We start from the raw sequence: 24358 nt of genomic DNA, 5'->3' as shown, positions 1-24358 counted from the left end.
TGCATGACCTGTTGCAACTGATCTCTAAGGCCTATTTCATGTGGGCGGCCAGAGAGCAGTTAAAACAGGCAGTTGAGCCACCCACCTAAAACTTACAATACAGCTGAAGGGGGAAATGGCAAATTTGCCTTTGGCTTATTGAGTGGACATGCAGCAGCACCTGTCAAACTCGCCAATTCAAGTCAATGGGGCTGCACTCGAACCCCGAGCCAAATGCTTCACCAAAAAAAATATATCATTTAGGAGGCAACAGGATCCTGAACCTATGGAAACCGCTACTTTGCTGGTCTCCGAAAAGTGATCCACTGCCATTCACTCTACACAGATGGCTGCAATGTGAACCTAGCCTAATAAAGCTCAGGATAGCTGTCAAAACCTGCCAGAGGTTCTCAATCCTTCCTCACTACAATCAGAACTAAAAAAAAGTTTTGGCTGGATTTACACATTAAATCTGACTTTCTAAACATTTGCTCTGTGTCCATGCCCCAGTAAGTACAGAAGCCGGGGGTATCCAGTTCTGCTAAAAAAGGCTTCTTATAAGACCAACAATGGCCCTTTATATTAATAAAATACTTAAATGTAGAAGACCCAACCTATCTACACTGCTTGCCGGGACTCATTGCCATTCAACCGGAGACCCAAAAGGTAGCAAACTTTCCAAAAGGTAGTAGTGGAATTCTATACATAGCAGCTCAAACCATGAGTTCTTCTTTTTGAATATATGTGGATTTACTCCAAATGGACGGTTCTATAATTTCAAGACATAATTTCGTACGATCATCCAGTAAGAAGAACACGTTACTTGGGCTGGGCCATCTCTCCAACCTGCCATCCTCCAGGGCTTGAATATTTTCTCACCAGACTGCCTTGGGATTATGGGTGATCGTGTCTGTAGACGGGCTAAGAAGGTTATGGCAGTTCATCTGCTGCTCTGCAGTCCTGCTGCTTCTTCAGTTTCAGTTTAAAGCTTCCCTCCACCTCACTGGCAAACATATTAAGCAGAAAAAAATCATTAACTCCTATACATAGTATTTATGACCTTCCTTTATTATTCTGGAGAACTATAGCAACGCCCAGGTGTAAGATACACCTCTGATCAGGTCTACGATGTGTGTTAAGTAAACAGATGTTGCAGCTGTAATAAATGTTTTCTCTATAATTGGGTGTTCCAGGTCCCCCCCGATCTTCCCATACCTTATCTATATATTGCCTATATCTGAGCCTAAATATTTTATTTCTGTGTCATGCACATTAGTGGTCAGACCTGATCTGAAGCTCCTCTCCAACTTGTCCTATTGGCTTCTATTTAACGTATGGTAGTATTTAAGGTATACTTCTCTTTATATATGTTAAGTGTTTGTACATTTTTCTAAGTGTATAATGTACTAGATGCAGGTGAACAATTCTTGTTTTTATTGGCATTTGCTAGATATGTGATTAAGTATATAAAAGATTGCCAACAGCTCATTGGCAATGCCAGTTGGGTTTCCATTTATTTGGGTGCAGTGGTTGCAACATTTGTTGACCTATAAGCTGTAGTTGAACTTGTAAAGTCACAAAAGTCGTCATAACGTTGTGAATATAAATGCAGATATCTGGATGCACAGTCAATATTCAAGAATCCCTGTTTAGTGCAATGTGTAGTATAGAAGAAATTGCAGGCAGGGGTCTATTTATGAAACATTTGTTGCAGACAGTTAGGGATCTATTTATGAAACATTTGTTGCAGACAGTTAGGGATCTATTTATGAAACATTTGTTGCAGACAGTAAGACCCCGTTCACACTGGGGCGACGCTACTTGCCGGGGCGACCCCACAGGTCGCGGTGCGCAGCTCGCACCGCGACCTTGGAGTGACCGGCACGGACTTCATATCATTGAAGTCAATGCAGGTCGCTCCGGGTCGCCCCAAAGCAGCTCCGGACCCTTTTTCTAAGTCGGAGCGACTGTGTCGCTCCGACTTAGAACGGGTCCACAGCTTCTCTATGGCAGGCGACCTTCGGCGACCTGTCAGGCGACCAGGTCACCTGACAGGTCGCCCCAGTGTGAACGGTGTCTCAGGGATCTATTTATGAAACATTTGTTGCAGACAGTTAGTGATCTATTTATGAAACATTTGTTGCAGACAGTTAGGGATCTATTTATGAAACATTTGTTGCAGACAGTTAGTGGTCTATTTATGAAACATTTGTTGCAGACAGTTAGGAATCTATTTATGAAACATTTGTTGCAGACAGTTAGTGGTCTATTTATGAAACATTTGTTGCAGACAATTAGGGAATTTATATGAAAAATGTGTTGCATGAATGTCAGAAGCATTAGTGCAAGCTGCACAAAATGTCACTGTAATTTTTCTAAGAGATTAATTCCTGTATCATCTGCACCATCCAGTGGTATATTTTCTCATTGAGGTATTCCAGAAAACGATACCACATTTCACCACTAGATGGTGCTGACTATGCTGCAGGCATTAATCCCTTAGAAAGATGACGGAGACATTTCGTTCAATTTGCATGAATGCTTCTGACATGTTTTATAAATAAATCCCTAATGTGTATTTAAACCCAAAATCTTTTTTTGAGTATATTTGGCAATGCGTCTTATTTTATATAGTTTAAAAAAAATACTTTTTTTCTGAATCTATTGCAAAGTTTTTTATCTGGAGATCTTGCCAGTAACAACACTTTGTTGTTTTTTAATCTTGCAGGATCACAACACTAAGGGGTCTATTTATAAAAGAAAAATGCCCCGGAATTTGCACAGCCATCGCAAATAATCTCCATACTGTATCTAATATGTGTATTTCCTATAATCAACAGCTTCATCTAGTGGCCATAATGCAGTATTTTCCTAAATACCTCAATTAGGAAAATACAGCATTATGGCCAGTAGATGGAGCGGAAGGTTAGAAAATACACATATTAGACACATTACATTATTTGCAATGGCTGCTTTTTATACTTAGCCTTCCCAAGTGACTGCCCCTCAGTTAGCAGCAACACTGTCAGCCTGCTGTGCGAGTTCCTTCAGTTGGGAATTGGGCTGCCTATTAGATCTAATAGATTGGCAGCCCAACAGCTATTTGAAGGAGTTTGCATGACAGGCTGACAACTTTGTGAGGCAGTAACCTAGCATTGTCAGCCTGCAATAGGAATTGAGGTGGATCTTCAGGTAAGAAACGTTGCAACAGAACAAATATTTGCTAAAAGTGGTTCTTAAATTATAATTTTTTATCTCAAATAATAGGCATGTTATACTTAACTTACCTATACATATTGTACAGAGTGGTCCCTTACTTTCTCTTCTGGAGTCCCCAGCCAGTGCTCTCTGCTCCTTCCCTGCATGTGCCCTCATAGCAAGCTGTGTGCTATGGGGGCAGATGTGTCAGTGTATTCCTGATCCAGGCTGTGTGTGTCCATAGACACACACAGTGCAGCTCTGCCCTGCCTTCCGCTCTCTGCTCACGGAATTTGACTAACAGCAGCAGGAGTCAATGGCTTCCGCTGCTGCTTCTGTGTCTTGTGAATGCAGAGAGAGACACTGCAGATGGGCACATCATTGGATTGAGTAAGGTAAGTATTTAGGGAGGTGGGGGTGATACAACTACTGGTACTTTTTTTAATTGAATACACTAAAGTGTGATAGGATGCCAAACATACTGAAAACTAGATTTGGGGTTTACATACAAGTCAAGAAGGATATTTATAAAGCAGTGAATATGACTTTCACCAAACATTTACTGAAGGTGAATCAATCACTTTCACTAAGGACACATGCACCAGGAGAATTCACTTGCAGTGAATGTTTGTTGGATGTCTGACTTATTGCTTTATTAAATATGTCTTTTTAAGTGATAATGTCAGTTGATTTCCCGGATATTGGGGTGGAGAGGTTGCTAATTTTTTGACTAATAAGTCTCATTCTACAAAGTTTGACACATGGATAAGGATCTCTGTTTTTAAGAACATGACTAGAGATTTTATTCTTTTTGGACTGAAAATACCTGTCATTTTTTTATTCTCATTGGACTGAAAATACATGTCTCTTTTCTATTCTCATTGGACTGAAAATAACTGTCATTTTTTCTCATTGGACTGAAAATACCTGCCTTTTTTTCTCAGTGGACTAAAAATACCTGTCATTTTTTTAGGCCTCATGCACACTGGATGTTTTTACAGCTGCTGTTTTTGGCTTTAGGCATTTTTTTTCTGCAGGCAGTAAATTCCCCAGAATGTTATCCTATGTATCCATACACACATAGGCTGTTAGCAGCATTTTTTGGCAGGAGCGTTTTCTGGCTGGAAAAGACCCCAGAACTAGTGGGTTTAAGGGGAGTTTTTCAGCTGTAATAATGCTCTAACTCTGATAACAGCTTAAAAATGCTAAAAAAACGCTGAAAAATGCTAAAAAAAAAAAAACGCTGAAAAGCGTGAAAAACTGTGTTTTTAAGCCATATGCTTTTGTGGGAGTATAGTTGTGCAAAAAAAAAAAGCTAAAAAGCGCTGAAAAACGCTACTGTGAAAACGCTGCAAAACTTATTCTACAGTTACAGGTTTCTGCAGCTAACGCTACTGGCCTTTTTTTTTTTTTTTTTATTAACATCCAGTGTGCATAAGGCCCTGGACTGAAAATAACTGTCATTTTTTTATTTTCATTGTACTGAAAATATCTGTATTTTTTCTCCCTCATTGGACTAAAAAAAACTGTAATTTTTTTACTCTCATGGGACTGAAAATATCTGCAATTTTTTTTATTCTCATTGGACTGAAAATAACTGCCATTTTTTTATAAACAAATAATGATCCTTATCTTATCCTTATGTCAGCTTTGTGCATTGAGCCTACAAGCTGCAGTAGGCTTTGTAAACTCCCAAGGTATGTTTGAATAATAAGGAAAAGGTAGGTAGAGTAGATAGCCAGCTGCATAGTCAATATGGAAGTGGTTTTTAGTAGCAATGGCATCATTGTGAGTTCCTTGACTGTCTCTTCTAGTTCAACAAATCAAATTATATGAAGATCGAAGACAACAAGGAAAATAATGATAGTGTGGCTGAAAAGGGACGGGCGTCTGTCATCTTCTCTCTGAAGAATGAAGTCGGTGGACTTGTAAAGGCACTTAAACTTTTTCAGGTATGGTACAAATTTCGTACATGGTACACATTCCCCCCCAAATCCCCCCTCCTCTCACAAATTTTCTTCCCCATACCCCCCCCCCCAAATTTCTCCTCCTCGAACATTACAATGCTGAACCCCAAATTCCCCCTTTCAACACAAATCCCCCCCCCAATCTCCTTATGATGCCCCCACCTCACATGTGCCCAGTCCAGCCGCCCCTCCTGCCCACCCCAGCCCTTCTTACTTCATAATGCTAAAGAGAGAGATTTGTTACTGCAGCTGTGAAGTTATCACTCAATGGCCACTAATCAATCAGTGTCCTGCCTGGGAGTGACTTAAAGCTAGACTTCAGGCAAACAGCCAAATGCACAGATGGGGAAGCTGTGTTGCCTTCCGACAGATTTGCTTTTCTGTCCAGTCCTGAGATTTACATAGCTCTGCCACACATAACAGCCATGATTTTTCTCAGTTGCAGTTAAATTGGACCTTTACCACTTTTTGGATGGGTGGGCTGTTACAAGCATACTTTATGGCAGTGATGGCGAACCTTGGCAACCCAAAAGTTTTGGAACTACATTTGCTCAACTACACTGCAGAGTTCATAAGCATCATGGGAGATGTAGTTCCAAAACATCTGGGGTGCCAAGGTTCACAATCACTGCGTTATGGCATACTTATACTCTAGTGTGCCCTTCTCCAGCAATGAGACACTTATATATCATGCTGGTCTTCTGTCATGTCTGGTGTCTTCCGACTCTGCTCTATACCTCTGTGCTGGAGAAAAATGCAGAAAAAATAGAACCTACTTTCTAAAAAAAAAGGTGAACTTTGTGGGCACAACATGAGGAAGTCAATATAAAAAAGTATAATCTTTATTACAAATATTGTTTAAAAAGACAAACATTATAAAATTGTTACAACACCCTCTACTTATCAGTAGGTCAGTAGATACCCAATCACAGACATGGCAGCATGGATCCAGTCATGCAAGGGGTTATATGAGTCCATCAAATTGAGAAAAGTGGGTAGATATCAGGGATCAAGTCCATAGTTCCTCCATGCATGTTAGTCAACGTGTTTGGCAAAGTTTATTTGCTTCCTCCGGACAGATTGGGTGTGTGCTGGTTGACCTTGAGAAAAAGAGTAGGGCAAGAACAAGCCCTGGGTGGCGAACATAGGGGACCCTCCAGAAAAAGGCAGGAGGACACCAGAGTATTACTCAAGCATCAAGTTCTCTCAGCGCCAGACTAGCAAGAGCCCAAATAGTAAAGTGAGTACTTATACCAGAACAGAGGCGTAACTAGAACCTTCAGGGCCCCCGTGCAAGAAACCATGAAGGGCCCCCCCCCCCCCAGGCCACTGGCCAGGGCCCTTCCCTTCAAGCCTGGGGCTCTTCCCATTGATCCTGGAGCCCGTTACTCTCATTGCGGGACCCATTCACAAATTCTGCAGTTGGCCCCTTTCCTGCCATCTTGGAGACTCCCCAGGGTGATGGAATGCCAGGGGCCCGGTCACAAGTGTGACCTTTGCGATCCTGGAAGTTCACCCACTGGTGTCAGTAGTTTTTATTTTTTGGTATTTTAATTGTATTATTTTTTTATCATTTTATTTTATTTTTTTTACAATGTCACTGACTATGACTCTGTCCATTCAGAAAAGGAAGGAGCTGGTAAATTACATATTTACCGACCCCTTCCTGGTTCTCTATTGTGACACATCCCCTGCAGCAACCCGCAGTAGAGGGAAGGGAGCACAGTGGGGGGTGAGAGACAGCAGAACACAAGGGAACTGGATAGGAGGAGTGGCAGGGACAGCATAAAGAGGAACCAATCTCCTCCATTTTCCTCCTGCAGCTACAGGAGGAAAAAGTAGGACAGTGATTTCTCTACATGCTGCCCCGCCCCCCACCTATCCAGGTGTACAGGGGAGCCACATGGACCCCCTGGAGCATGGGGCCTGGTTGCAATTGCAACCCCTGTAGTTACGCCCCTGTACCAGAACACTCTATAGGGTGGTGTATACCAGGTGCCAAATTGATTGGTAGTTGAGTAGCAAAGTAGTAACCGCATAAGGAATCCCTCAACCTCAGAATATGTAGCAAAGCCCCAAATATATTCCATAAATGGGTATATATGCAGATACAGGAAAAGGGCAAACTTCCCAAGGCCTGATGTCCAGCCTTATTCCTTATTGAATTCAAGATGTCACCCCTATAGCAGTACTCCCTGCTTGGGAGCTCTCAGATTGAACTTGCTAATCACCAAAAATAGAGAGGGGGTGCCTTTTTACATGTAAATAGCCAACCTCCCCAGACACTATCCCCCACTTGGGAGCTCTCAAATAGAGCTTACCAATCATCCAGTAGGACGGGGGTGCCTCAAAGATCTTTAGGATTGTGGTATCCCCGCTGGCCTTATCCACCTCCATGCTGAAGTTACATCATCCCGGCACATCTCTACTACCCAAAAACTGTACCTTCTGGCATTTTTGGGGGATATGGGATAGGGATAGGTGTTTGTGGTGTTATTCACTTGTATTCCCTCCCTGTAAGGGCAGATGTGTAACTCCATTGTACATTAGAGGTTGTCCTATTTCCTGCCTCATACTGATTGTGACCTCCTTTTTACCAGGAAAAGCATGTAAATCTGATTCACATTGAATCTCGAAAGTCGAAGAGAAGGAACTCCGAGTTCGAGATATTCCTGGACTGTGACAGCGACAGAGAACAGCTGAATGAGATCATCCAACTGCTACGGCCGCACGTCAACCTGATCACCATGAATCCGGCGGACAGCTTCTGCGTGGAGGAGGACGGTGAGCAGGCCCAGACCGGTTATCTGGCTTCTATGGCATTTGCTGGGGTGGTTCAGGAAGGGAAAATAAATAATGGCGTACACAGAATATAATTTCCCCTTATTTTACTTTAATGCCAGAATTGTATTCCACCTGGGGCAGCTAAAGGTGAATTTGGTGGTAATATGAACCCTAAGGTGCTTGCAAGCAGATCTTGATGTTAATGCTCCAGTACACTAAGGTGTAAAGATATTCTAGGCCTATGTACAAAAAAAAAAAATAGTGAAACTTTTTAAAATAAAGTTACAAAAAACTGTAATGTATCCAAATAGTGAACTTTTTTTAAATATTTAATTACAAAAACTTTATATCTCTGCCACTGGAGACCACCAAAAAATTGGGTTCTGAATGGACAACATTGGGCCAAGTCTTTGTCAATGTCATAAAGCTCCACAAGGCTCCAAGGGTGACATGTTCCCTTTAGAAGTTTATGTCTCTGACCCTCTTATAGCCTCAAGGGTACAAAAGCTCAAAAAAAAAAAAAAAAAAATGTAATGTATTTCAGCTAAACCAGTCCTTAGAAGGTGGTGGCTGAATTTGTTTTCTAAACTTTTCTTTATTGTCACCTAATGATCCTGCCAGTAACACACTTCCTGTCCTAGAGTGACAACGTTCACTCACTGCACTGTATCATTGGAGGAAGCCATGGTTGTTACACAGACTGCCTATATGATTTGTTATGACTAAGGCCTTATAGGCTGAAACCCGTCAACTGATCTTATCAGCAGTTATGTTCTGTGGTTCCTGAATATAGATGAAGATTTTTTTAAGAGCAACTACCGGTGTGCGGATCATCTTTCTGCCTATATGATTTGTACAGCAGATGACAGATTGGTGTACCAGGCTGGCCCTGGTGTCATGTGATCACTGTGACCAATCTCATCGATCACATGACAGTTGTTCACAATGAATGGCTTTCATCCATGGCCATTCATAGTGTAGTTATAACAGTCGTCATCACTGGTATAATCAATCATAGTGTTAAAAAAAGCTCCTGATCAACTCCCCAGAGTAGTACAGTGTCACTATGGTAACACTGCACTGCTCTGGTCAAATAATTTAAAAAAAAAAAATTATAAAAAAAATAAAAACATCAGAATTTTTTTTTTAAGACTTAGAATAAAAATATTTATTCATTTATTTTTTAACATACTGTCACCAGCCAGTATCCCTGATCACCATCACACCTCTCATATGATGACACTGTACTGCTCTGGTGACAGTATAAAAAAAGAAATAGTGAATAAAAATGTATTCTCTTCATTTTCCAACAAATTTTGACAAAAATTACAATTTAAAAAAACTCACTATGACCCATACTTTATACCTTGGGATATCTACTTTCTGAAAAAGAGCAATTGGGGAGGGGGGGGGGGGTTGTACTGTCCTAGCATTTGTGGGGCCCCAAGAAATGAGATAGGCCATCAGTACATCAGAATTAATTAATTTTTAAATATATATCCCATAGTTTTTAAATGCTATAATTTTCAAGCAGACAAATTTATACACTATTTATACACTACATCATACACTAATTTGGGTTATTTTTTTACCAAAGAAATGTAGCAACATACATTTTGTCGTTAGTTTTTTGAGTAAAGATTATTTATTTGCAAAATTGTATAACAGAAACTAAGAAAAATTTGTTTTTTTTCACAATTTTTTGTATTTTTTTTTTTTTTTTTTTGATACAGGAAACAAAAAAACCCCCAGGGGTGATTAAGTACCACCAAAAAAAGTTATAGCTGTCTAAAAAAAATGATAAAAAATTAATTTGGGTACAGTGTTGGATGCCTAAGTAATTGGCCTTTAAAATGTGACAGCGCTGATTTGTGAAAATTTGCATGAGCAGGAAAGAGTGAAAGTGTCCGGTATTGAAGTGATTAAAAAGTATTATCCCTTTAACTGTTACAATGTTGAAGACAAAAAAAAATGTGGAAGTAATTATTAATATAGTTTTTCTTTTTTTTTTCTTTCAAGATATGGAGAGTGTTCCGTGGTTTCCCACCAAGATATCTGATCTGAACAAATGTGCAAATAGAGTTTTGATGTACGGATCTGACCTGGATGCCGATCACCCTGTGAGTATAATTAAAACAATTTTACATTTCTAGAAAGTAAACAATTACACCCACTATTAGAGTATAGGATATATTAAGGATATTCTAATGCTACTCTGCCCATAGGTTTATTGTAGATTATGCACTGGTTGTCAGGTCCATTAATATATATATATATATATATATATATATTTTTTTTTTATTATTATTTTCCCCCAATGTATCATACGTCTTTTTGTTAACAGGTTTTTATTTTCTAGCACATTTGATTTTTTTTTTCAAAAATTAAAATTAGATAAAACATTTATTACCCACTGATGTTCTTTAATAAGGTTTTCATTTTCTAGCACATTTGATTTTATTTTTTTTTCAAAAATTCATTTACTATCCAGTAATGTTCTTCAATGTAGAGTAGGGGATTAAGGCAAGATATAAAATAAGTCCTCCCAGCTCCAATTATAATTAAAATACCACTTCAGGTTGGATTGATCTTTTAAATTTCAAATATATATTATATTTTTCTTTTCTAATTTTTTTAATAAAATCTTTCTTTCTCTTTGTAGGGATTCAAGGACAATGTGTATCGCAAGAGGCGGAAATATTTTGCAGATGTTGCAATGAATTACAAACAGTACGTACATCCACACATCGTATGTCGCCATTTATGGTTTGTTGATGTTCACTGATAGAAAATGTATCTTACTTCCTTCTATTACTGGTAAAAAAAAAAATACTATATGTCCTCCAGGTATTGGCTTATGGTTGTAGAGTTTATTCCCACACAACATCGAGGCGGCTTTAATTAATTCGAATAATATTTGCCAAAGCCGAGTACAATAATCTTATGTTTACCAAAGCCGAGTACAAACTCTCTTATCTGCGACATGAAAACAAATACTGTAGTTGTAAAATCAATATTTTTGCAGGCGGGGTTTATATTAATATATATATATATATATATGCAGAACCCTGCACTGCAAATCAGACGCAGTATTTGCGGGGAGGGCGTCGTTATATAAATTAATGTGTGTCTTTTATGGATGCCGTAAAATAAACTACTACTCAGCAATAAACTTTACAAACTTTAGGACTTCATTACAAACATACAACTGTCTTTTATTGGACCCCAATTTTAATTGCCCCCCCTTTTTGATGTGATGTAAAGACCTCTATAAAAAAAAAAAAAATCTTCTAAAAGGTGATATGCTGCGCTAAATGTTTAATTCTATAATTTATTTTGAAAAAAAAAAACCCCAAAAAACAGCATAAGTGCTCTTCTACACTGTTCTGTTGAAAAAAAGCAAAAACACATATGCATATTTTGGTTGCCAGACTCCAATTTTTTTTTTCAAGTACCTATATAGCGCTGTCAATTTATGCAGCACTTTACATATACATTGTAGATACGCATCAGTCCCTGCCCTCAAGGAGCTTACAATCTTAGGTCCCTAACTCACATACATACACAGTAGGGCCAATTTTCTTTCTTTTTTTTTTTTTTAATACAGGATCCAATTAACCTACCAGCATGTCTTTGGAGTGTGGGAGGAAACCGGAGTACCCGGAGAAAACCCACACAGGCACAGGGAGAACATGCAAACTGCAGGCAGGTAGTGTCGTGGTTGGGATTCGAACCAGCGACCCTCTTGCTGCAAGGTGAAAGTGCTAACCACTACACCACTGTGCCGTCCACTACACCACTGTGCACCTGTGATCCAAAAAGCGCACCAAAAACCCAACAGCGGTGCATTTTTGATGCGTTTTCCATTCATTTTAGTGGAAAGTTGCACTTTAATGCGCTTTTTAAACCTGCACCAAAAATGCAGCATGGGGGACTTTTAAAAACGCACCACACCCGCAGGACATTGGTGTAAAGAGTCCCATTGGATTTAAAGGGATACAATTTTTTTAATGCATTTTTGTTCCGCTTTTTGTATAACTCCCTCCTCTTGGAGTGTGGGCAAATATGTGGCGAGATTGCGCGCCCTGCATGTTCCCGGCACAGTTACCAGCGCTTAACGGAATGTTTTCCAATTATGTGAACGCGGTGACAGCCAATCACGGCCGGTCACATGATCATAATCCCCACCCCGCCACTAGGCAACAGAAACCCCTTAAAGGGCCGGGAGGAGTTAAGGGGTTAAACACCAAACACGCATCAAAAACTGATTGGATCCTTTCATACTGGTTCACACTCACCTTGCTAAAAACGCAAGAAAAACACAATGCAAAATATTTCCCTTTAAATCCTATGGGCCTCGTCACATCACTGTGCGGCAGAGCCTGTATTAAAAAAAAATAAATAAAAGTCAGCAGCTACAAATCCTGTAGCTGCTGACCTTTAATATATGGACACTTATCTGTCCAGGGAGCCCACAATGTTGGCACCCCGAAGCCGACCCGTCCATCGGCTCCGGGTGCAGGCGCCACCAGAGGCATAACTTCAGGGGTTGCAAGGGTTGCAATTGAAACCAGGCCCCATGCTCCAGGGGGCCTTTGCGGGATAGGAGGGGCAGCAGGGGGCAGCATGTAGAGAAATCACTGTCCTCCTTTTTCCCCCTGTAGTTGCAGGAGGAAAATGGAGGAGATTGGTTCCTCTGTATGCTGCCCCCGCCACTCCTCCTATCCAGTTCACTTGTGTTCTGCTGTCTCTGGGCCCCTGTGTGCTCCCCTGCCCCCCCCTACTGTGCTGTCCCCCCTCCCCCACTGTGCTCCCTCCCCTCTCCTGCCGGCTGCTGAAGGGGATGTGTCACAATTGAGAACCAGGAAGGGGTCGGTAAATATGTAATTTACCAGCTCCTTCCTTTTCTGAATGGACAGAGTCATAGTCAGTGACATTGTAAAAAAATAAAATGAAATGATAAAAAAATAATACAATTAAAATACCAAAAAATAAAAACTACTGACACCAGTGGGTGAACTTCCAGGATGGCAAAGGTCACACTTGCGACCGGGCCCTGGCATTCCACCACCGTGGGGAGGCCCCAAGATGGCAGGAGGGGGGCCCACTGCAGAACTTGTGAAAGGGCCCCAGGATCAGTGGGAAGAGCCCCAGGCTTAAAGGGAAGGGCCAGGGGTCCGGGGGGCCCTTCATGGTTTCTTGCATTGGGGCCCAGAAGGTTCAAGTTACGCCTCTGGGTGCCGCCATTTTTACTAAAGGAAACAGGAAGTGGCTTTGCAGCCTGTTTCCTACTGCGCTTGCGCGAGTCTCTCCCTGCTAAAAAGCCACATAGGGAGTGCATTGTTTTAGGTGAGTTGGCTAACCCACTGTGAGAAGGAGCAGTAAAGCACACCCATTCTGTTCTAAAATAGAGCCTAGGTATGTAATGGGCAAAATATGGGCAACCCCAGTGAAAAGTTCTCTTGTATTTTATAGTGGAGCCCCCATTCCTCGTATTGAGTTTACAGAAGAGGAGGTGAAGACTTGGGGCACCGTTTTCCGGGAGCTCAATAAGCTCTACCCAACGCACGCCTGCCGGGAGTACCTCAAGAACCTCCCCCTGCTGAACAAACACTGCGGCTACCGCGAGGACAACATACCACAACTGGAGGACGTCTCCCACTTTCTGAAAGGTATGAACGGGCCATGGAAGGCATACAGGCCACGGGTGATATTGGGGTTCACATCATCAAAATCTAGAAAGATTACTGAAGCATCTTCAAAGATCAACCAATCAGAATCCAAACTCTGTATACATATACTTTATAGTAAATTGCAAAAAAGCCCCCTACCCACACCCCTTCTTGGGGCCCTAAAGGTGTGGAAGGGCCCAATGACCTCCATGACCTGACTGGTGGTTTTGATTGGTGAAGGTTTGCACTGGTCTATTGCTCATGGGCAGAGCTGTGGAAAAGGGGGTATCATCAGTCCTCGTGTACAACGCCTGGGCAAGCAGGGGGCCCAGGCAGCAGGGTGAATCGGATGAGGGCAAGCACAGTGGGGGAGCATTTACTGAAACCAATCCCCTGTATTGCTCTCTCTGCAGCAGCTGAAAGCTGGCTCCTCCTTCTCTCCCTCCCACCGGCTTTCAGCTGCTGCAGAGAGAGCCATATAGGGGATTGGTTCCAGTAACTGCCCCCCTTCCCGCTGTTGACCTAATCACCCTCTATGTGAACCATATGTTCCCCTCTGCTGCTTAGGCCCCCCCTGTGTTGCCCACCCCCACAGTGCTGCCGGCTTCCCTCCTCTCCTTCCCACCAGCAGCTGCAAGTACACAATAGGATCCTTAAGGATGAAGAGTGGGGGGGGGGGGGTAAATATATCATATTTACCGGCCCCTTCCTTTCCCAAATGAACACAATGAGTGATTGGTACCGATCACTCACTGTGTTCATTCATAACTGAAGCATAGTAAACTGTTTATTTTAGGGAGGGAGGGCAGTCAGGTTGGCTGTATTGGGCCCTGTGGTTTCTAACAGCATCCCTGCTCATGGGCACATGGGTGATTATCAATATCAGGGCTGTCTTAAACGCAGGGCAAAAGGGACAGCTGCCCCGGGGCCCAGTTATTGTTCTGAGGCCCAAAGCACCTGCCCCTTGAGCCCACATGGCCTCACATAGTTAATAGGTGGATTCGGGAGGGCCCAAGAAAACTTTTGCCCAGGGTCCAGTCCATATTACAGATGCCCTGATCAATATAGACGAATACCTGAAACTCCTTTTGCAGAGATAGAAATTGTTGGTTGCATGACTTGTTATATACCCTGAATTTCAGGCTTCGGGGTGCATGTCCTAATCCAAAACCTCTCAGACCCCCCCCCCCCCTGTTTGTGGGAGAGTCACCTTCCCTGTTTGCCAGTGGCAACGAGGACAGAAAATGATGGGGAACTGTACCACCCAGGTTTTGTAGCTTTGTAGCTTTTATGGAACAGAATAGGGTTAGAACCTCTGCAACGATTTTATTGCTGCCTGTGTCTCCACTGAGGAGCCTGGACACCACTTCCTGTCCAAGGGTCACCCTGTCAAATTCTGATTCACATGTTGTCACCTAGACAGGAAGTGGGGAGAAAATCTTCCCATGGGGGACAAGCTGGGTGTTGGCCTTCAGTTTTATAATTTTGCACACACAATAGAAACATGGGTGTTATTCTTATTAATGGCAACTTTTTACCATTATTTTCCCAGAGCGCACAGGCTTCATCATCCGCCCCGTAGCCGGGTATTTGTCTCCAAGGGATTTCCTGGCTGGTTTGGCGTTTCGGGTATTTCACTGCACGCAATATGTCAGACACAGCTCCGACCCGCTCTACACTCCTGAACCGTGAGTACTCCAACAAGCTTCATTTTGTTTAATAGGTGTGCGCATAGGGTGTGCCAGGTGTGCCTGGGCACACCCTAATCACCCCATACGGTGCTAATTTCCCCTGCTTCCTGGCTCCTCCTGTCTCCCCTCTGCTGTACTGCCAGCTTCCCTCCTCTCCTCTCCCACTGGCTGCTGCAGGGGATGTTTCAAGATGGAGAGCAGGAGAAGGGGCTGGTAAATATTTTATTTACCGGCCCCTTACATTTCTGAATGTGAGTACCAATCGCTCCTGTCTTCATTCTTAGCTGAAGCATAGACAACTATGTTTACTAGGCTTCAGTTTGTGAATGAACAGGAAGCTACTCAGCACAGAGCACTTTCCATTCATTCACAGTCCAGTGCAGCTGAGGCTGCAGAGAAAGGGACTGGGCAAGCTCTTTCTTCTGTTCCTTTCTCTGTCTCAAAAGTGAGACATCAGGAGGTCTGTTTAGATTCTTGATACTTCACCAATCTCCCCCAACGGGGCTCCTAAAAACATTGAAAAATATAATAAAAAATAATATTGTCCAAAATAATTAAAAATATAAAATCGAAAAAAAATTATAAGGATAAAAAAACTACTGACACCGTCCACTGCCCTACAGACACTAATCTCTGCTCTACTGACACCGTCCTCTGCTCTACTGACACCGCCCACTGCCCTACTGACACCGTCCACTGCTCTACTGACACCGTCCACTGCCCTACTGACACCGTCCACTGCCCTACTGACACCGTCCACTGCCCTACTGACACCATCCACTGCCCTACTGACACCGTCCACTGCTCTACTGACACCATCCACTGCCCTACTGACACCGTCCACTGTCCTACTGACACCAATCTCTGCTCTACTAACACCGTCCACTGCTCTACTGACACCAATCTCTGCTCTACTGACACCGTCCACTGCTTTACGGACACCAATCTCTGCTCTAGTGACACCATCCACTGCTCTACTGACACCATCCACTGCCCTACTGACACCGTCCACTGCTCTACTGACACCAATCTCTGCTATACTGACACCATCCACTGTCCTACTGACACCGTCCACTGCTCTACTGACACCATTCTCTGCTCTACTGACACTTTCCACTGTCCTACTGACACCGTCCACTGCTCTACTGACACCAATCTCTGCTATACTAACACCGTCCACTGCTCTACTGACACCGTCCACTGCTCTACTGACACCAATCTCTGCTCTACTAACACTGTCCACTGCTCTACTGACACCGATCTCTGCTCTACTAACACCGTCCTTTGCTCTACTGACACCAGTCTTTGCTCTTCTGACACTGTCAACTGCCCTACTGACACCATCCACTGTCCTACTGACACCAATCTCTGCTCTACTAACACCGTCCACTGCTCTACTGACACCAATCTTTGCTCTACTGACTCCATCCTCTGCCCTTAAAGATACCAGAGAAAGATACGACCCGCACTCTGTAGCTGAGATAAGATTGTGAAGTTCCTTTATTTATCGTCAGTCCAGACAGACAGACAGGGGACAGGTAGACAGGTTAACGTTTCACACTACACACCGTTCTTGTTCACAACATCAATATAGCAAAAACACGTTATTTAACCACTTGCCGCCCGCCCGCCGCAGATATAGTGGTCAGGTTACGGCGGTTCGCGGGACTGCTACTTGGGGCGCGTGCCTGCCCCCATTAGAAAACAGGGAAGCTGATCCACAGTGTCGGCAAACGCGATTGCTGCTGGGCACCCGCGATCGCTCCCCGCTGAGAGACAACGATGATCTGCTGTTGTAATCACAGCAGACCGTTGTTCTCTCTGGAATGATCACAGAGCGCCTGTGATCCTTTTATTTAGAGCTCTGCAAACAGTATAGCTTGCTCCATGCTAATTGGAGGATTCTTTATACTCAACAGGAAGATGGGGGGGAGGAGCTCTGCAGAGAGATCACTGCTTCCAGACAGATGATCCTTCTCTACAGCATGCTGGCAGGGGACAGGTTTATCTACCTTTAGGCAGTGGCTGTTTTATGAAGAAGAAACTATTTTGGTACCCAAATCTTTTAAAAGGCACTTATATTAGTACTTCTGCCATCGGATTGCTTATTATAGCTTCTCCTTTGTAATTGTATTATATTTTATTTTCTGTTTGTTTATATTACTTTGTAATTTCTTGAAAAATAATAAAAATTACTAAAGAAAAAAAAAGGAACTGTAAAGCCCCTTTCACACTTGTGTGACCTGAAAGTCGCGTGACATCGGCGATATTTTGACATCATTTTGACTGGACTTGAAGCAACACCTGTGTAATCTTGAGGTCTATGGACCTCAAGTCACATCAAAGTCGGACCAAAGTAGTGCAGGGACTACTTTGAAGTCGCTGTAACTTGAAGTCGCACAGATATGAATGGTACTCATTGGAAATCATGGGGTATGACTTGTCATGCGACTTTGTAGTCCCAAGTCACAAGACAAGTCGCATAAGTGTGAAGGGGGGCTAAGGGTCACCATACATGGTACTATCTGACCATGCATTCTCGGTACTATCAATTTAATATTAACCCTAGTAATATAGTAAAATGAGCACCTACCTGTATATAATATAGCCAATCAATCTCCATTCAGTCAGGTCGGCCATTGCACTACAAAGTTATTAGATCTGAAGGAGATTGTGCAATCGTATTGTATAGTGTGTGGTGAGCTTAAGACTTTGTAAACCTTTTGTTTGATGAGTCTGATACATATGCAGCTTATTTAACCTGAATCTTCAGTTGGTCTTTAACATTTGTAGTAATGCAGATCTTTACAGTGAAGTCTTCTATGTCCTTCTAGTGACACCTGCCATGAGCTCTTAGGACATGTCCCCCTCCTGGCTGAGCCCAGCTTTGCACAGTTTTCCCAGGAGATCGGACTGGCATCTTTGGGAGCATCTGATGAAGCCGTACAGAAACTGGCTACGGTACGTACATGACGTTTTCTTTAAAGAACCCATCCACCCAAAATTGCTACTTCAGTTATGAGTGAACCCTGGCAGGCTTATTCATTACATTTCTGCTCCAGGGCTTCATGTAGAACTGAAGAAGGTCATACCACTCTGTGTATACCAGCCCCATTAGTCTGTGGTATGGACCATGTATTATATCATTTCACTTACCTGTAAGTATCTGTTTTATACAGTGCTACTTCTTCACTGTGGAGTTCGGTCTTTGCAAACAAGAAGGGAAACTGAAGGTATACGGAGCCGGTCTGCTCTCTTCCATCAGTGAGCTCAAAGTAAGTGTCAGTGTGATGTCAGTGTCAGTGTGATGTCTGATGTCAGTGTGTCTGATGACAGTGCCATGTCCGATGTCAGTGTGATGTCTAATGTCAGTGTGATGTCTAATGTCAGTGTGATGTTTGATGTCAGTGTGATGTCTGATGCCAGGGTTAGTGTGATGTCTGATGTCAGTGTGATGCCTGATGTCAGTGTCAGTATGATGTCTTATGTCAGTGTGATGTCCAATGTCAGTGCGATGCCTGATGTCAGTGTGATGTGAGCATCAGTATGATCTCTGTGTGATGTCTGATGTCAGTATAATGTCTGTGTGATGTCTGATGTCAGTGTGATGTGAGCATCAGTATGATCTCTGTGTGATGTCTGATGTCAGTATAATGTCTGTGTGATGTCTGATGTCAGTGTGATGTCAGTGTCAGTGTGATGTCAGTGTCAGTGTGATGTCTGATCTCAGTGTGATATCTGTGTGATGTCAGTGTCAGTGTGATATCTAAAATCAGTGTCAGTATGATGTCAGTGTGATGTCTGGCGTCAGTGTGATGTCTGGCGTCAGTGTGATGTCAGTGTGATGTCTGGCGTCAGTGTGATGTCAGTGTCAGTGCGATGTCTGATGTCAGTGTGATGTCTTAAGTCAGTGTGATGTCTTAAGTCAGTGTCTTAACTCTGTGTCAGTGTGATGTCTGATGTCAGTGACAGTCTGATGTCAGTGTGATGTCTGATGTCAGTGTGATGTCTGATGTCAGTGTGATGTCAATGTAAGTCTGATGTCTGATGTTAGTGCGATGTCTGATGTCAGTGTGATGTCTGATGTCAGTGTAATGTCCAATGTCAATGTGATGTCAGCATCAGTATGATCTCTGTGTGATGTCTGATGTCAGTATGATGTCAGTGTGATGTCTGATCTATGTGTGAAGTCAGCATCAGTGTGATGTCTGTGTCAGCATCATGTCTGATGTAAGCGTCATTGTGATGTTTAATGCCTGTGTCAGTGTGATGTCTGATATCAGAGTCAGTCTGATGACTGATAACTGCATCATTGTGATGTCTGATGCCAGAGTCAGTCTGATGACTGATAACTGCATCATTGTGATGTCTGATGCCAGAGTCAGTGTGATGTCTGATGCCAGAGTCAGTGTGATGTCTGATGCCAGAGTCAGTGTGATGTCTGATGCCAGAGTCAGTGTGATGTCTGATAACTGCATCATGGTGATATCTGATAATAGTGTGATGTCTGACATCAGTGTCGGCATGATAAATGACCTCTTTTCAGAATAAAATGACGATCTAATGGTATTAGCATACAGTATCTTAGCTGGATGGGACTGTTTCTGCAATATGCAGACCACTTAATTCCTCAACACCTCCTATAAAAATGCCACTAACCCACGGTAGCATTTTTCCAACTAACACTGAAATTACCTAAAGGGCTTTATTCAGATAGAGCCAATGTTGAGGGACACAGCAACCAATCAGTTCATCTGTTTTGTTCCTCTATTTCAGTTTAGAAAAAAAAGGGGAATGTTTTTGGTTTCCCTAGAAATTTCCAAATCAAAGGAATCTAAAAGTGATGGATATTTTTCTTATCCAAGAAAAATTCATGATTGTGGTATAAATGTTGCAGTTTTACTGTCTCTCTCTCTCTCGCTCTCTTTTTTAATTAAAGTTAAATGCTTTTATGCTGTGTAGTTTGATAAGCATTATAAAGGTATGCTGTGCTTTCTGTTCGGAAATCACAGACGTGCCTTAATGCTTTGGACACACTTATGCAGGTGAATTCAATCTGTGTAAATGCTGGCAAAATCAAATGTTATAAGGCTATTTTCTCTCCAGGTCAGATAATGATTATCGTAAATAAAGAATAGAGTGAATTGGGAAAATACTGTATTATGGCCACTAGATGGAGCTGACAATCATAGTAAATTAACATTTATGTATTATGAATAAACCAAACGCCATGTATCATTTTTAACCATTCTAATATCTAGATTGCTTTGCTATTGGCAACATACTGTTTTCCTTCCTTCTCATTAATCAAACCTACAATGTTAGGGCTAGGAGCTCATTGGATATTGTGTTAGTGCCTGTAGTAGCTCCAATTGGCACTGCTTTGGTTACATGTTCCCTTCCTCCGTTCCAGCACTCTATCTCCGGTAATGCCAAAGTGAAGCCTTTTGATCCCATGGTGACCTGCAACCAAGAATGTATTATTACCACCTTCCAGGATGTCTACTTTTACTCTGAGAGTTTTGAAGAAGCCAAAGAAAAAATGAGGTAAATTATTTATATTTATATATATATATACATACAGTGTATAGCTCTATTCCTGCTTTTATACCGTCAACGTTTTTTTTTTTATGTATTGATGTCCAATTACTTTTTTTAGTCAAAGATAAAGCTATTAATAACCATTCTTTTCATATTTTCTTTTCATATTTTAACCCATAAAGCAGACCTTTAAAGTAAACCTGACACCTCATTTTTTCACAGTTTATTGTACTAGGTATATATTATTAGTGAACTTTTTTAAGCAATTACCTATTGCTGTTAAAACTGGAATTGGTGCTCCCTCTAGTGGCTACTCTTGTTTTTTCATGGCTGGGTAGATTTTCACCTTCCTATCAATAAGTATGCACAGGAAGCACATTCAGTTCTCAAATACAGGAAGCTTGGAGTATAAGCACCTGTTTTTAATTTTGTGTAATTAATGTATTTGAATTACTTGAATTATACAAGAAAGCTTGATCTGTGTGCCTCGCAGACTTAGTTTCATTTTACCAGTTCCTGACTTTTCTTGAGGTCATGGTTAAGCTCTTCCAACTGCTATTCATTGATACAACAAGAGTCCTCTTATGGATCACTGGAGCAGTCCTCTTTGACATTTGAGTGACACATGGTGGGGATTCATCCCAAAATCAGAGTAAACCAGACTTCAGTAACAAAATGAAGCTAAATCAGAGAGGGGCACTAAAAAAAAGCTTCCATTACTAATAAAATAGAACCAATAGATCCAACCTAAAAACATAAATCTTAACCTAAGCTAAACTCCGGAGCGTAAACCTATATCTATTTGCCAGCCCTAACCTGTTAACCTACCCTAAACCTAAATATACCCCAACAGGAAAGCTTAGCTACTAAGCCAAAACCTCTTTCAATGTTGAAAAGTAAATGTCCTGCTGCAAGGCAGGCAACATTATACGCCCACTTTCACCAACTTCATGGCTAGGTCTTTCCAGCTGCAATCCGCCCCTGTCTGATACAAAGAAAGACAGCATCCTGCCATTCAGAAACTTTTGTCCAACATAACCACTCATGAGAATCTTTCCCACCAAATAGTATGCAGCAACAGGCCTGAAGAAGGGGGAGTTTGTTCTCCTGAAATGCGTTGGCTTGATGTACATGTTGCTAATATTTATTAAAAGTCCATGAACCATATTTCACATTTCTCTGATGCTCCTTTCTTTTTATCTAAGTCTGCATGCTGAAATTATCTTAAGGTCCCACAAAAAAGGCAGCAGCCCAATCCCCAAGAGGACCCATCTCCACCATCCATCACTGGGCACTATCCACAGGAAGACGCGTCTTCCTTTTGCCCACATGAATACCCACTCAGGACCAGTGACCTATCTAGTTACTCCAGCGCGGTCTCCAACACACACCCCTGTCCGATAAGAATTCTGTTGCAAGATATTGAAACAGTCTTGTTGGACAGTTTGGAATAAAAATGTGTGAATCTAGCTGTGGTTGAGGCGCAGAAAGGTATTGCAGCAAAATATATACATTCCTGAATGTACTCAAGAATTTTATGGACACTTGATTAGGGAAAGATATAGGGAAACAGAAGCATTTTCCAATTGGAATTTCAGAGAGATGGAATAGGAAAAAGGCTGGGTCCTCCTCAATCTTATAGAAGCATATAAGGTGGGAATTGAAAAAATAGTCAAGGGACAGTAATGGGTGCAGCAAGAGGCCCAAATAGATGTTTTTTTACATAGCATAACATTTTAAAACATAGTAATTTTTTTTTCTTCCTGTATTAATATAGTTTCATTTTATTAATTATTTTTCTAGGGAGTTTGCAAAGACAATTAAGCGCCCCTTCGGACTGAAGTACAACCCATACACCCAAAGTGTGCAGGTGCTAAAAGACACCAGAAGCATCACCAATGTGGTGAGTGACTTACGCCATGAATTGGACATTGTCAGCGACGCCCTGAATAAGATGAACAAGCAGCTTGGTGTCTGATGGAATGCAGACACTCAGAGTGGAGGCTATAACTCTCCAAAATCGGAACCACCAATGATGATGATGATGATGACCATTTTTGATTTTTAACTACGTGTTTGTTTCAGAATATTATTTATCAATGAAATTCTATACTAGCGCTTAAATGTTACAGTTTTGTCCAGAGATTTATTTTTATAAACAATTTAGGACTAGCTGAGACTAGTAGTGACTAGATGTAACATTTGGCTTTTCTGAAAATGCAGAAAACCAGGGGTAGAAAGACTCCACAGGACTTGGAAATATCATATATCCCTTTAAATAATATTTATTCCTGAATAATCAATATACAGTACATGTATTAGGAACAGGATCAGGAACTTAACCCAACAAGTTGAAGGACCACTTTAGGTTATGATGGCTATCCTCTTGTAATCCTTTGGGAGGGTAACTGAACTTCTTTGGGCCCTGAATGAAGACATTCATTATTATAAGTATGTTTTATATGTGTAAAATCTTCATACAATAAGAAGAAAAGCATAATATATACGTCAAAATAATGCTACTTTTGGTGGATTGTGAAGAAAAGAGCTTTATAATCTTGAATCCGGAACAGAACTGGACCCCTTCAGGAATATGGAGTAGTGGTTGCTCCCTTTGCTGTCCCAGTTACTGTAGTGCTAATGGTTTCTAAGAATTTCAGCTGTCTGCTCACAAAGACCTAACAAGCTTAATTTATTTTGTACTGATCTAAAAATGTTATATTTTTCCAGTTGTTTCCTACAAATGAAAATTGGTGTCTATTATTGCATACTGTCTATAAACAAGCATATGTTTAAGTCAGCAGTTTTGAATGTCTTTAAGAAAACTTTCGCCTCCAACAATTGTGTTAGTTTACATTGTTGCTTAAAACATTACTTCATATTATATTATTTTATTAATTCAAAATTGTAGGACAGGACAATGTAATCATTAGAAGAACCTATCAGGTATCTTGCATACATTGTATCCAGTGTAATGTTTTTTTTTTTTTTTGTAAGAGGATCTGTATATTTGGCTTTCTGCAGTTAAGGCCTCATGCTTTTCTCCTGCTTCAGAAACCGCGTTTTTGTTAAAATGCATTTAGGCGAGTCAAGCGCTTGGGTATTTATTCATTTCATTGACCAGAATATGAATTGATTCTGGCCATTGAAACGTCAAAACACTCAAGCACTAAACATGTCTAGCATGAAAGGCCCATGTAGACACATTTACACGCCTTTAGTGTGCGCTTGGCATTTTTTTCCATCCAAACCGCTCCTCTCCTGAACGCACAAGTGATTTTTTTTTTTTTTTTTACTGCCTTTAAATGCTCCTGTATCTAAACTCCAGTAAATGCTTAGGACACATAGTCTAACACGGAGGGGCGCTTAGAGGTAAAGAAAAAAAATAAAAAATCAAACCTGTTTTACAGGCTTTTTTTTTTTTTTGAGCTGCACTGTGCATGAGACCTAAAGTTTATCTATGGAAAAATTAAAAATTACATATACAATGTAGCCTATCACTAGCAATGAGTGGGCAGTCCTCCCA

General features: G+C 41.5%; 1 protein-coding gene across 1 annotated transcript in view; it reads left to right on the top strand.

Moving 5' to 3' along the window:
* The window catches only part of TPH1 (tryptophan hydroxylase 1), a 28875-nt gene extending 5163 nt beyond the window's left edge, over positions 1–23712 (top strand). Inside the window, exons 2-11 of the mRNA XM_082270795.1 lie at positions 4992–5129; positions 7745–7928; positions 9948–10048; positions 10591–10658; positions 13404–13600; positions 15153–15288; positions 18126–18252; positions 18471–18566; positions 20705–20838; positions 22636–23712. Coding sequence (XP_082126921.1) covers positions 4992–5129; positions 7745–7928; positions 9948–10048; positions 10591–10658; positions 13404–13600; positions 15153–15288; positions 18126–18252; positions 18471–18566; positions 20705–20838; positions 22636–22810 — 1356 coding nt within the window. The 3' untranslated portion in view covers positions 22811–23712. The remainder of the gene's footprint in view (positions 1–4991; positions 5130–7744; positions 7929–9947; positions 10049–10590; positions 10659–13403; positions 13601–15152; positions 15289–18125; positions 18253–18470; positions 18567–20704; positions 20839–22635) is intronic.
* The last annotated feature ends 646 nt before the right edge of the window (positions 23713–24358 follow it).

Source organism: Pelophylax lessonae, assembly GCF_965119305.1.
Source record: "Pelophylax lessonae genome assembly, chromosome: 10".
Classification (NCBI taxonomy): domain Eukaryota; kingdom Metazoa; phylum Chordata; class Amphibia; order Anura; family Ranidae; genus Pelophylax; species Pelophylax lessonae.
Note: the sequence above shows the minus strand (reverse complement) of the source record. Positions and strands in the feature narration are given on the sequence as shown.